At 35.5% G+C, this 14,619-nt stretch overlaps 1 protein-coding gene across 1 annotated transcript; it reads right to left on the bottom strand.

The window, feature by feature from the left end:
- Positions 1-553: 553 nt before the first annotated feature.
- LOC121465784 (olfactory receptor 4K3-like) lies at positions 554-1,495 on the bottom strand. Its single transcript, XM_041679177.1, has one exon. It carries the CDS (start codon positions 1,490-1,492, stop codon positions 554-556), a length of 939 nt encoding a protein of 312 aa, XP_041535111.1. The 5' UTR covers positions 1,493-1,495.
- Between the last annotated feature and the right edge of the window lie 13,124 nt (positions 1,496-14,619).

Genomic DNA, 14,619 nt, shown 5'->3' with positions numbered 1-14,619 from the left:
AGGTTTGTTTTTTACAAGTATTTCATTGTCATTAAGGTAATAAGAGTTAAACTAAATAAAGTCCACTGCTATTTGTATGTAGTTTATAACCTTAGATTTATTTGTTACACATTTTCTATTCCCTCTTTATTGTTTTCGAATGTGATAAAAATAATAATTTTGCCTTTTTTGAAGAAGTGAATAAAAGGTTTCTGGATGTATTAATAAAAGAATATATTTTTGATACTTTTTGAACAATATTTAAGTAAATTTTACAAAACAAATGTTTCTTTTCAGCCCAAGAAATACATTTATGCTCTTTTAAAAATATTACTGAAAATACAAGAATCAATTGAATAGCTTTCTCACAAGGAAGAGCCATCTTAAAAATCAACCAGAAATAATTTACATTTTTCTATATGATTGAAATATTATATCTCTAAATTATATTGGGCTTATTACATGTCAGAATATATTAACTGATTGTGCATACAAACTAAATTCCAAGTTTATCAATCTGTACTAATTTCAGTTAATTTTTAATTTGAAATATTTACAGTGAGTTTTCTTGGCATTAAGTATTTTCCTTGTGCTTTCTGAAATAGCTTTTTAATTTCTTTATAGCATTTTTCATTTCTTTATTTCTCAGTGTATAAATAGCTGGATTCAGAAGAGGTGCAATAAGAGTATAAAATACAGCAAGGAATTTGTCCAACCAAATGATATTGAGTGGCCACACATAGATAAAGATGCAAGGAACAAAAAAGATCATCACCACTGTGATGTGGGCACTACAGGTGGACAGAGCCTTAGATGCACCAGCTTTAGAGCTCTGGCAAACAGTGATAAGGATATATGTGTAGGATATGAGCAACAGAATGAAGCAGCTTACAACTACAACCCCACAGTTAGCATTCATGTAAATATCCAAATCATGGTAATCCGTGCAGGATAACTTGATTATCAGTGGTATGTCACAGAAGAAACTATCAATTTCCATGTGGCCACAGAGAGGTAGATGCACAACTGCCAAAAGCTGACTCATGGCGTGCACGATAGAAATGGTCCAGGAAGTCAATACCAATGCAGTGCATCTTTTTAGGTTCATAATAGTGAAGTAGTGAAGTGGTTTGCATATGGCCACATAGCGGTCGTAAGCCATTACCACCAACATCATCATCTCAACTGCACCAACACAATGGTCAAAGAAGACCTGACACATGCAACCTGCAAATGAAATGATCTTTGGTTCCCTGAGAAAATCTGCGATCATCTTAGGAGTTGTGACTGAGGAAAGCCACATATCAACAAAGGACAAGTTGGCCAAAAAGAAGTACATGGGAGAATGGAGATTATGGTCAGTGGCAATTAAGAACATGACAATACTATTTCCAGATAGAGCGAGCACATAAATCATCAAAAACATCATGAAGAGAAAGAGTTGAAGATTCTGCGAGTGGGCAAGTCCCAAAAGCACAAATTCTGATACCACAGACTGATTCCATCCCTCCATTTTATTCAGGGTGTCTTCAGAAGCAACCTGAAGAGGAAGAAAGTTCAATTTAGAGGGGTGTGGAAAAATGGTTCAACTAGTTGGCCAGACCTTCACATTGGAAACTAACATCTACACTTAAAATAGAAAAATGCAATATAAACATGTCATTGCCAACTTTGAGAAACATCATTGTCCGCATGTAAACTTGAAGAGAAGCCACAGGTGTGACTGTTATCCACATGCTCCATCAGGAAATTCCTCAATAGGTGTGTGTTGAGGATGTAGAACAGCAATTTGAAATCCTAACAAATGTGTGTGGTTTCAACTGGATGGTAGTTTCTCCCCATTAATCTAATAAAACATGCTCTGAATGTATCGTCACCAATCATCACACTTCATAATAGTAATGAGATTTGAACTTTCGACCTGATAAGAATTACATCTAATTTCCCTAAAAAAAAATTGATGAGATCTTAACATGTTTTTATGGCATGGATATTGAATCCACTGATGATCAATAGAGTTATTTCTGTGACATCATTGAATTAAAAACATTGTTGGAGGTAATCTGTACAGAATACTACATAAGAAATACACAGTTTGGTATGTAAAACCAAGAATCACAAGTTTGTTAATAAAATTTGTCATAGAATTTATTTATTTAGCTAAACTGATTAGCACACTACTATTGAAAATACTTGCAATAGAAACAACCAAAGAACTCATATTCAAACCTCACCTCTGAAAATTAATTCAATTTTAGCAGTACAAAAAAGCTAACCTTGAATTTTATTAACTAATATTGAGAATTTATAGATTTTCAAATATTAGTTTCCTGACATAAATATTTTTTCATATAACTATCATCTGCTTTTTCATTTTGTCATTTACCTACAATCATTTACACTATTGGAAATAAGAAAATAAATTAACTAAACACATAAGCAAAGGGTGTCTTCTATTGTCAACCTAGGTGAATATAAAGTTGAACTTTCAGTGAACATCAGCAGTTATTCACTTGCAAGCACTGACAGAGTGCTCATATTGTTCTGTAACAGAAAATATTCAAGTTGGATGGTGGGAATGTTTTGTCCATCTTCTTCCATCTTCAGTAATACTCTTGGTGCTTTTCAAATTTTATGTCTTATTCTTTTATTATTTGACATCACTAAGGTGAGGCAATAGAGGAGGTAGATGAAAGCTCTCACATTATCATCAGAGTTATATTTACCTTCCCATTTTTTAATGCAGACTCAGAAGGGTAGAGTTCAGATGAAAACAAAGACATCGGATAACAAATTCATGTGGTATAGAAGCATGATTATTAATAAGAGTCTTATATGCTACAAATAAAGATATATGTCTTCTAGAGATTACTAGTTTAGTAAAGAAAATAATGTTGATATTACACTAAATAGGCTCAAGTTCCATGGAAATTTTGATAATTTTAATTCTATCTCCAAATTAGTTTCTTGTCATACTGAAAATTTCCTGCATAGCTGTTCAAAAACCAGTTCTGTATTCATCCATGTAATTTATATGAGTGATAGAATTTATTTCATGTGTTTAAGATAGAAATTTTCTACAAGGTGACTATATACATTCTTAGGAAGCAATTGACTAATAAAATATAATAGTTTTAATATTAAGTTATATATTATTATTCAGAATCATGGAGAAATGTTCATGTTAATCTATTAACATTCAACAATATTTAACACAATTATTACACTAATCATAGATTTTTAAATGAGTCAGATTTGATTGATTTCTCATTAGCAGTTGATATAATGCATGGTTTTATCCTAAATGTATTTGTTTACATTTCTTTACCTATAAACTTAAAACACTATTTAATACTCTGTTGCGAAGGTATAAAAGAAAACACAGTTTCTGGAGTCAAATAATACATAGGTATTGTTTTTTGCTGTGTACATTTATTCTTAAAACCATATTGTTTCTACTGTTTTAGGCTTTTAGGCAAGGATCTTATTGTTCAGCTGAACATTATATTTAAGATGAGTATATGCATGTATGTGTATGTATGAGAGAACATGTACAACCACCTTTGTTTAAAACACTAAATGATTATATTTCCTCTAAGATGATACACACCAATTCAGCAATTATGTGTTATAAAGATGCAAAGGATGTACTGGCCATGCTGACTATTTTAGAGAAATCTAATAGCTATTTCATGCTTACCTTTTTTCCCTCAGAGGTGCTATAAGTATTTTAAACAATTAAGATTCAATAAAATATTCTGTTGCTTGTTCTGTAATTCTTGTCTTTCAATTGGTGGCAATTCTGACAGAAACCTCTTATCTTTGGCTTTTAGAAGAATAAAAAAAATAATAAAGGACCACCGTATTATATTTTATGAGCATTTAAACTAAGTGCTTACTTTTTTTCTCAGAAGATTTTTCTATGTAGATTGTTTTTATAAAAGTTATAAACTCTGTAATAGTGTCAATATTTGTATTCTTGTAAACTTTGTGGATATTGTCAAAATTATGAACTTTAGTAGATATGGTAGCTCCTCATGACTTACCATGGTACTGTAGGTGATCATAGCATCTTGTTTGCAAGTAGGTTGTTTTAATTTGATTTCTGAGATGACCAAGAGTTATGCCCAATCTCATATGACTTTCCTATTAGATTAACTATTTCTAGGATGAAAATGATTTTATCCATGCTCTATGATTAAATGATACTGCATTTGGTCAAGACATGGAGAATTATTGTGCAACATAATCTGGTTGGTACTTATACTGATCATTAGATAAGAAATGATGATCTTCTGATGCAGACACTAACACATTGAGGGTGTCCCTTTTGGTAGTGTGTGCCCTGATGCTTATTCACAGAAATTGCTGTTGGATTAGGAGAGGTAGAGAAAATCTCAATAATTGACTGCTATAATTACAGAAGACAAAAGACATACTTGCTTAAGTTCATATATAACAAAAATTGATAAAAGAGATACATAGAAATATTTCAAGAATGGTCTTAAAGAAGAATGTCATAAAGATGAGATGATTTACCAAACTCATATTTTTCTCCAAAATCATATTTTCGTCCATCTGATGTGAGCTTGTGTCAACATCTATGTCATCCAGAGATGGTCTCTTTGAATAACTTTTTCTAAGCCTGACATTTATTCCCTGCCTGAAGTTGTCCCCGGGGTGAATTGACTTGTTCTGTGTTCTGAACAAGATGAGAACCCAGACTATAATTATCTTGGCTACATCTTAGGGATTTCTCTGTTAAGAACAAAGCCAAGTGCTACCTATGTGTGTAATTAGAGAGACACTTTTAGTAATCGCCTCTGAATGGACAACATTAGTCCATTTCTCAAAGTTATTCACTTGATCATTAAGGCCCAAGTGAAATTTTCTGCTATCCAGATATGATACTATATCTATATCATCAAAGTGAATACATTTTTATATTCATAGTGGCTATGTGCTGAACAGTGTGAGATAGGTCCAGAATTAAAGCCTTGTGTTGAATACAGTTCCCTAATGCAGGGCAAGGATCTGCCAAAATGACAGGCAATCTAGTTAACATTGCTCCATAGATCAGTCTTATCTGTGACTCTGTGTGATGGTGGCAGATATAAACTGGGAGTCAAAATATTAGAACACTGCTAAGTTTTCAAATTTAATTTTTTTGTTCATATATGTACATGTGACTCATTATATATGAATGGATCCTTCATACCATGATCATTGAGACATTTGACTATAATACTGAATCTTGGGTAGGAGAAGTAATTTCCAAAGGAATGAGAGGACATCAAAATGCCAAATGTTTTAATTGTAGAAGAATAGGATGTCTGAGAAGGTACTGTATACCAGGCATTCCTAGGTATAATGTTTCCTCTAGGAATAGCAAGAATAGTAGAACTCAGCCTTCTGGTATATGTAGAAGGTGTGACAAAGGCTGACATTGGACCAATGAACGCAGATCAACAAAAGACAGAGAAGGCAACCTGATACCATTGGGAAATGCCTTGAGGGGCTGCTTTCAGGCTTCCAAACCAAAAGTGTCCCAGTCATTCCAAGTCACTGTGGAGAACATGTCTCACCAGGAAAATTAAAAAAAAAAAAACTAAGTTTTCTGTAAAAGAGCATGCTGTTCTGGATGTTGGAATAAACATGGAGGATAAATCAAAAATTCAGATAGGAAATAGGAAACGTATATTCTGGAAGAATTCTATAAATTATCAAAGACCAAAGCTAAGAGTGTATTGTAATTGTTTGTTTGATGGACACAGGTATGGATGTGAGTATCATTACTCAAGAATCTTGGCATCCAAATTGGCCTCTTCGAGAGGTAGATGTTTAATTACCAGGAATTGGAACCATATCTCAAGTTAAACAAAGCATGAGATGTGTTGATTGCATAGGGCCAGAGGGTGAGAGAGTGAAGTTAAGTTTAATTTACTACAGTATTAGCCATATGGCTAATATTATTACTAATACTGTAGTAAATTTAAGGGTTCATGAACTGCTGCAACTATGGAATATCCAGATTAACATTCCTGCAGTCACAGGAACTCATAATTTTGGGAAGGATATTATAAGGTACTATACACAAAGATCACGAGCCATTCAGGTTGTACAAGAACATTAAGCAACTAGAGGTACCTTTAAGCAACTTTAGAGGTACCAACATACCTACTTTTAAAATGGTTACCTGAGAAACCAATATGAGTTAAGCAATGGCCTCTAGTTGAAGAAAAGCTGCAGGCTTTAGAACAACAGCTGGTACAAGAGCAACTAGATGCTCACCAAATTGAAGAATCACCAGCCCTTGGAAATCTCCTGTATTTGTTGTTAAAAAGAAATCTGGTAAATGGAAAATGGTCACAGATTTAAGAGCTGTCAAAAAGGTAATTCAACCTATGGGCCCTCCACAATCTGAAATTCTTCTGCTTTCTCTATTGCAAAGAGAATGGCCTCTTATCGTTATTGATTTGAAAGATTGTTTCTTTACTGTACCTTTACAAGAAAAGGGTAGAGGAAAATTTGCCTTTATAGTGTCTACTTATAAAAATTATTAGCCTACTAGAAGATATCAATGGAACATCCTCCCATGAGGAATGCTCAATAGGCCCACTCTGTGCCAATACTTTGTAAGTCAGCCATTAGAAATAATATGTAAGCAGTTTCCTAAGTCTATAACTTACCATTGAATGGATGACATTTGCTGATTCAAACATAGATACTTTAGAAATAATGTTTAAAAAAGTAAAGAAAGCTTTGCCAAAATGTGGATTACAAATTGCTCCTGAAAATACAGGGAGAAGATTCTGTCAATTACCTAGGTTATCAAATAGGTATAAAAATATTAGAACATAAATGGCACAAATTAGGAGAGAGCAGTTGCAGACTCTTAATGACTTTCAAAGATTGTTAGAAGACATTTCCAGTCTATGACCAGCTGTTGAGATAATACCTGATCTAATAATTCATTTAAACAAAACCTTAGATGGTGATAAAGACTTAATAGTCCCAGAGAAGCAGAAAAGAGATTGACCATTGTTGAGGAGAAACTACAGGAGGCACATGTGGATAGAGTGAATCCAAATCTTATTTGTATTCTAGTTATATTGCCTTCCAGAATTTCTCCAACTTACAGAGCAATGATATTATCTTAGAATAGATCTTTTATCTACATAAACCAAGTAAAAAATTAAAAACTTACATAGAAAAAGTCTCTGAATTAATTATAAATGTAAATTGAGACCTCATCAATTAGCAGGTACAGACCCTGAAGAGATTATAGTGCCTTTTATTATTGATAAAATAAACAAAGTTATGGGAAGACAATGCACCATGGCAAAGAGCTTGTGCTAATTTTTTTGGAGAAATTAATAGGAATAATCCTAAAATCCATAGACTTAATCTTATAGAGAGAAATTCTTAGATTCTTCCCCAAATTGTACGTGATGCTCCAACAACTGGAACCCAAATATTTTATACTGATGCAAAGAAATCAAAGAAGACAGGTTACAAATCAGAAGATTTAAGTAAGGTGGAACAAAGCCCTTATAATTCTGTCCAGAAGGAAGAATTTTGTGCTAAGGGATTTTAAAGAACCTTTTAATATAGTTACTGATTCACAATATGCAGAAAGAGTTTTCTTGCATATTTAAACCTCTGAATTTATACCAGATGATACATAATTAACTTCATTATTTATCCAGGTGGAAGAAATAATCAGGAATAAGCTTTGCCCTATATGCACAACACACATCCAAATCCATATGGGTCTGCTAGGTCCTCTAGCACAAGATAATGCAGAAATTGATCAATTATTGATTGGAAGCATGTTGCAGGCCTCAGAGTTTCATAAAAATCATGATGTCAATAGCAAAGGTTTAAAGAAAGAGTTTTCTATTGCATGGCAACAAGTTAAGGAGATTATAAATGGGTGTCCTACTTGCTCTTTCTATAACCAAACACCTCTACCTTCAGGGACTAACCCAAAAGGTACTCAAAGGAATGAAATCTGACAGATGGATGTTCCACTTAGCAGAATTTGGAAAATTAAAATATGTACACCACATCATTGACACTTATTCAGGTTCTCAGTGGGCAACTGCTTTAAGCTCAGAAAAGGCTGATTCAGTAGTCACATATTTATTTGAAGTTATGGCCATCATGGGTATACCTGCACAAATAAGGACAAATAATTGTCCAGCATAATTATCTAAGAAAATGAAACAGTTTTTTGCTTATAATAATATAAAGCATATTACAGGTATACCACACAATCCTACAGGTCAGTCAGTTATAGAAAGATCAAATTAAACTATTAAGGATATGTTAAACAGATAGAGGAAGAAAATACCCCAGAAATATATTACATAATGCTTTATTAACCTTGAATTTTCTTAATGTTAATGAGAAAGGGACAACTGCTCAGAGAGACATTGGCTAATAGAAAAGTCTTCTGGATTAAATCAGCTGGTTTATTTCAAGGATGTGTTGACCTCACAATCGAAGACAGTAGATTTGCTACATAGGGGAATGGTTTTTGCTCGTTTCCACAGGAGAAGAAAAACTACGGATACCATTGAAATTAATAAAGGTTCGCTTTGAAAAGGAGAAACCTCTTGAAAATGAGAAATGACAGCTCATCCCCAATGGTGACAATCATACAGATGGTAGGGAAATCTCATAAAGGTTGGGGCAGGGTTCTGTTCTTATCTTTGCAGGAAAATACTAATCTTCAAAAATTCAAGAGTCCTTGGATGTTTGAATATTGACAGATGGAAAAATAACTATCCACTAAGGATCATTGAGTAAAAGGAATACTATTTGTGAGTTCATGTAACTTATACACATACATTTAAACAAACACACACACACACACATACACACACACACACACACACACACACGCATGGGTGGATATATAATGCTGGTTTTGGAGATGGAGTTGGACAAGAGCTCTGCCCTTCTTTACATCCAAACATGTTGTTAAAAGAAATACTCAGAATTTCTGTCTCATGTTCAGAGCTGTCTGGTATGGGACAGCAGCAAGAAAAAATTTAGAAAAATAATTTACATTTCTTCATACCTATTTTCGTCTATATCATACCTTTCATTGAATATATATGTCTGTATAAAAAAGGTTTAAGTTTCCACAATGAACAATGAATTTTCCTGCAGTAATCTTTGAAGTTCCCAGGAAGACGATGGGGCACCGCCACAAATATTCCACCTGGTTGGTGTGATGTCATGATGCTGATAGCACTACTATAAGACCTGTTTGGGTACCAGCTGCTCAAGATGGTTCCAACTTGGTTAGCTGAATGGTGCACTTTTTTTTATAACATCCTGGCCAGAACTACAAATAGGAACCTCAGAAAAACCCTACCGAATATTCAGAGACTATTTGCAAGCTTTAGTAATGTTTCTTTTACAAATGAGGATATGCTTTTATTTGGGTCATATATGTTCAGAATTAAGACTTCCTCATCATGAAGTTTTTCCTGTGATAAATATGAAATGTTCTTCTGCATTGTTTTGATTAGTTTTCGTTGGGAGTCTACTTTATTTTTTAGCTATTTGATAGCTACACCAGCTAGTTTCTCGGGTGCCTTTCATAGAAAAAATCATTTTCAAACTCTTTCCTCTGAGGTAATATCTGTCTTTGGAGTTGAGGTGTGTTTCTTGTATGCATCAAGAGGATGGATCCTGTTTTTATATCCATTCCCTTAGCCTGTGTCTTTTTGTAGTTGAATTGATACCATTGATATTAAGAGATATTAATGACTAGTAATTTTTTTGTGGCTGTCATTTTAGGTTTTGTTGTTGGTGTTATTGCAGGTGTCTTTTCTTTCTCTGTGTTTTGCTGGGGTGAAATTATCTATTGCCTGTGTTTTTCTTCTTCTTTGGGCTGGAATTTTCTTTCTAGTACTTTTTGTAGGGTGGGATTTGTGGATATGTATTGTTTAAATCTTGTTTTGACATGGAATATCTTATTTTCTACATATATGGTGATTGAAAGCTTTGCTGGGTATAGTAGTCCGGACTTGCATCTATGACCTCTTAGTCTCTGCAGAACGTCTATCTAGGACCGTCTGGCTTTCAGGTTTCCACTTAGAAGTGAGGTATAATTCTGATAGTTCTGCCTTCATACGTTACTTGTCCCTTTTTTCTTTGCAGCTCTTTATATTATTTCTTTATATTTTATATTAAATATTTTGGTTATTATGTGGCAAGGGGACTTTTTTTGGGTCAGTCTATTCAGTGTTCTGTAAGCTTCTTATACTTTCATAGCCATGTCCTTTTTAGGTTGGGAAAGTTTTCTTCTATGATTTTTTGAATAATCTTTATGTGCCTTTGAGCTGGAAGTCTTCTCCTTCTATCCCTATTATTCTTAGGTTTGGTCTTTTCATGGTATCACAGATTTACTGGATATATTGTGTTAAGAGATTGTTGGATTTAGCATTTTCTTTAACCAATGAATTAATTTAATCAATATTTCCTATATCACATCTTCAATATTTGCAGTTCTCCCTTCCATTCCTTGTATTCTGTTATTTATGCTTATATCTGTAGTTCCTGATCATTTACCGAGATTTTCCATTTCCATAGTTCCCTCAGTTTGTGTTTTTTAATTGCCTCTATTTCAGTTTTCAAGTTTTGAACTACTTCCTTCACCTTTTGAATGTTTTTTTTTTCTTGACTTTCTTTGGTTTCTTTAAGAAATTTGTTGATTGCTTTCAATTTTTGTTTATATTTTCCTTCACTTCTTTAAGGGAATTTTTCATTTCCTCTTTATGGGCCTCTGTCATCTTCATGGGGTTATTTTTAAGGTCACTTTCTTCTGCTTCATCTGCCTTGGACTGTTCAAGACTTGCTGATGTAGGGCCATTTATTTTCGGTGGTGCATGTGTTCTTACACTAACATGTGCATCATCTCTCCAGTGGGTGCAGGTAGGCCTATGACTTATGTGACTGCTCTTCCTCCAGGTGCAGGCAGCTCTGTGCCTCTGGCAGATACTGATATGGCCCTGAAGTTCCTCCAGGAGTAGGTGGGGACAAGGTTCTGGTGGTTACAAATGCCATGGGAGATGGTTGCTTATGTGGGAAGGCTACTCTCAGGTTTCTGGGGCTTCACTGGGTGTGGGTAGGGCACAAGATGTGCTTCTGGGGGCTATGGCCTAAGGAGTAGTGTTCTCTAACTAGGGTCCCAGGCACTCAACTCTCCAGGTGCATTCAGTGTCAAGGGTCTGGTGGTCACATTTGCTATGTGGGTTGGTTGGAGGTGTGGGGAGCTTGTTTCTAGATCTCCAGGGGTTTGCTGGGTGGAGGTATGGCATGGCATGGCATGTGCCTATGTGGTGTAGGACATAGAAGGAAGGGACATCCAGTCAGAAACTCAGATACTCACTTCTCCAAGTGTTGTAAGGTCCAAGGCTCCGGTGATCTCAGATGCTGTAGAGGGTGGTTGGGGGTATGGAGAGCCTGTTCCCAGGTCTCCAGAGCTTTACTGTGTGGGGGTGGGGCATGGGGTATTCTGACAGTGGCTAGAGCCTAGAGTAATGCCCTCCAGCTGGGAACCCAGTTGGTTACCTCTTTAGGTAGGGTGGGACCAAAGCTCTGGTGGTCATGGATGCCATGGTGGTGGTTGAGGGTGGGGGGAGGCTGCTCTCTGTTCTCTGAGGCTTTTCTCTCTGAGTTTAAGGTGGGGCCAAGGCTACAGTGGTCTCAGATATCACTAGTTCTTACCTATAATGAATCCTCAAACATATTGTACGTTCCTGTCTCTAGGAATCCTCAGACTAAATGCCATCTCTATGAAACCTTAGACTGAATCCTGAGCTCCTATCTCCTTCTGCCTTCTATTTCTATCTCTGCTCATCCACATTACTTTCACTATTTACCTCCCTAGTGCTGGAATCAAAGGTGTGAGCCACCACTATCTGGATCTATTTTCCTTTTAGACCGATTCAATCTCTTGTAGCCTGGGGTGGACTTGAACTCACAGAGAGCCATCTGGCTCTGTCCCCCAAGTGCTGGCATGAAAGGTGTATAACAGCACTGCCTGGCCTCTATGGCTAACTAGTGTGGCTAGCTCCACACTCTGATCTTCAGGCAAGTTTTATTTGTTAAGGTATAAACAAAATATAACCACATTTTCCCTTTTTGTCTAAAATTAAAAAGTTACAACTAATATAGGTAAAACTATACACAGTAAGTGCAATAACTACAATATATACAGGTAATAATTCATCAACAATGTCTAGCCCACTTGCATTTGACAAAATCAGAGAAAATACTTCATTGTCCATCCTTTCTTGGTGATTCCAATGTTTTGTACCTACACAGGAGCTTAGGATTCAGTCTGAGGTTTTGTAGAGATAGGAAACCCCATTTCAATTTGAGGATTTGGTAGAGGTAAGAACTAGTAGCTGGCTGCTCTGCTTCCCTGATATTTCTGCATTTGCCCCTATATCTGGCTTGAAGTTTTTAATTACTAAAACCAATTAGAATTCATGTTACATCTGGTGCCCAATATGGTGCATGAATTCCCAGAAAAACTTCTTTGGCTCTGAAGCCAATGACACATGCTGGAGCTATACTTAGGGGCTCCTTCCAGAGTCAAAATCTCACTGACTAGGTTCTTTGCTCTATTTTCCCTAAGCCTCTGAGTAAGTCTGGGATAATTATGCTACAGCCTCTCTGAAGCAAACTCCACAAGTGTTTGAGTTCCAAATACCACAGGTGGTAGTTGTTTTCACACATCCCCACCCCCAAGCATATGGCTGCTTCTTTGGTTTCTTATCTCCAGGAGATTGTGAACTTTTTCTGGACCCCATTGGGCTGCTGCCAAACTAGGTAGCTGCTTTGAAACCCACTCGGGCTTCTACTGCTCTACACAGCAGCAGTCAATTTCAACTTTCATAATCATCTGAATCATCATTGGTGTCAGATTTGGTGAAACAATGGGGAATTCTTAAAAAGAGGGACTGTTTAACAAAAGAACGAAGAGGTTTTTTTTTTTTCTCCCATGTTAAAAATGGGAAGCACAATTATGATAGAGTTAGGTCTCTGTATGATTGGTGTGGGACCATGGTCTGTATTCTGTCAATTTTATTTTAAATAATCACTGATTGGACCATAGCCAGGCAGGAAGTATAGGCAGGACAGCCAGACAGAAAGTAGAGGCAGGTAAAAGAGAACAGGCGAATTCTGGAGAAGAAGGAAGCCCTTTCCTCTGCAGCCCTGACCCAACCAGAGAACAAGCAAGATTTGACTGCCTCACTAAAAATGGTGCTGAGCCATGTGGCTAATATAGACAAGAATAATGGGCTAATATAAGTTATAAGAGTAAATAAGAAGTCTGTGCTAATGGGCCAATCAGTTTATAACTAATGTACAACTCTGTGATTTTCTTGGGACTTAACGACTACAGGAACTGGGCAGAACAGAAACATCAGTCAACATATGATTACATAAAGCATGTTTTAAAACTGGAACATTTAAATATATTAAATGAAAGAATAGCCAACTTAAGGGGGATTGACATAATGCTAATTATCCTCTTGATAATTCTTGATTCATGTCTAAAAATGATTGTAGCTGTAAGTCACAAAACAATCCCACACCAGTTTGGAATTATGATTAATAAAAGGATTATTTAATTAAGGAGAAAACTTAGAGATCTCTGTCCTAGACAACAACCCTCTGCATGACCAGAAACAAAGTCTAGTAGCAAGAAGCAGAGCCAGAAGCAAGGGATGGGGCTACCACTGTTTTTTAAAGTAAAAGAGACCATGCCCATATGAACTGGTATCTTAAAGGCTATTGGCTGAAGGAGCAGAAGGAGCTCCCACAGCAAATGATAGTTGATATGAGTGTCAAGATACAGGTCTTAGAAAAATTTATGAAAACAGATCATAGAGATAGTCAATCTAGACAGAGGAATTTAAAGAAGAACCAATCTTAGCATTGCATTATAAAGTTAGAGAGGAACAGTTTAAGGTTTCCAAATAACCGACTTTATTTTTTCATCCAGTTACATTACAGGAACAGCCAAATGACAGAAATCCCCAAGACTATTTAAGGACTCACTGGAATGTTGTGGAAATGTTAGATTTAAGAAGATTCAAGAAACCAATAGACTCACATGTTTGTATTCACCTTTTGTGAAACAGATACTAAACTTGTGGTCAACTTGTAATATAATTATTTCTCAAGACTCGAGAGACTTGGTTATATCAATCTTAGAGCCTGATCCTCGATTATAGTGGAGGACCTAGTGAAAAGATGAGGCTAATGCCATTGAACAATGATGTAGGACTAGAGTTATGAAAAATTTCCAAGACCAACTTCTTGGAAAGGGAGATTATGCTAATGTACAAAGGCAATCTCTATATAATTCCCACAACCTGGCTTTATGCTGTACAGCAACTTTGAATGTTTTGGACAAATTTGAAGAATAGGAAGGAAAACTGAATCATTTACTAAAGTTATAAAAGGTCAAAAAAAAAAAACCCAAAACTAAACTAAACCAAAAGCAAAACAAAACAAAATATCTTCCTCATTCAAATTTAGTAGTATCAGAGTACTATCAGATTAGTTTCAGATTTAGCTACTTAAAATTTTCTAACTTATTGG

This window comes from Microtus oregoni, unplaced genomic scaffold (genome assembly GCF_018167655.1).
Source record: "Microtus oregoni isolate MIOR12 unplaced genomic scaffold, Mior012 000031F_ref0000149, whole genome shotgun sequence".
Classification (NCBI taxonomy): domain Eukaryota; kingdom Metazoa; phylum Chordata; class Mammalia; order Rodentia; family Cricetidae; genus Microtus; species Microtus oregoni.
This window is presented reverse-complemented; position numbering and strand designations above follow the sequence as displayed.

Coding starts and splice junctions, on each gene's coding strand:
- LOC121465784 (XM_041679177.1), bottom strand. CDS start 1,492: ATGGAGGGATGGAATCAGTCTGTGGTATCAGAATTTGTGCTTTTGGGA.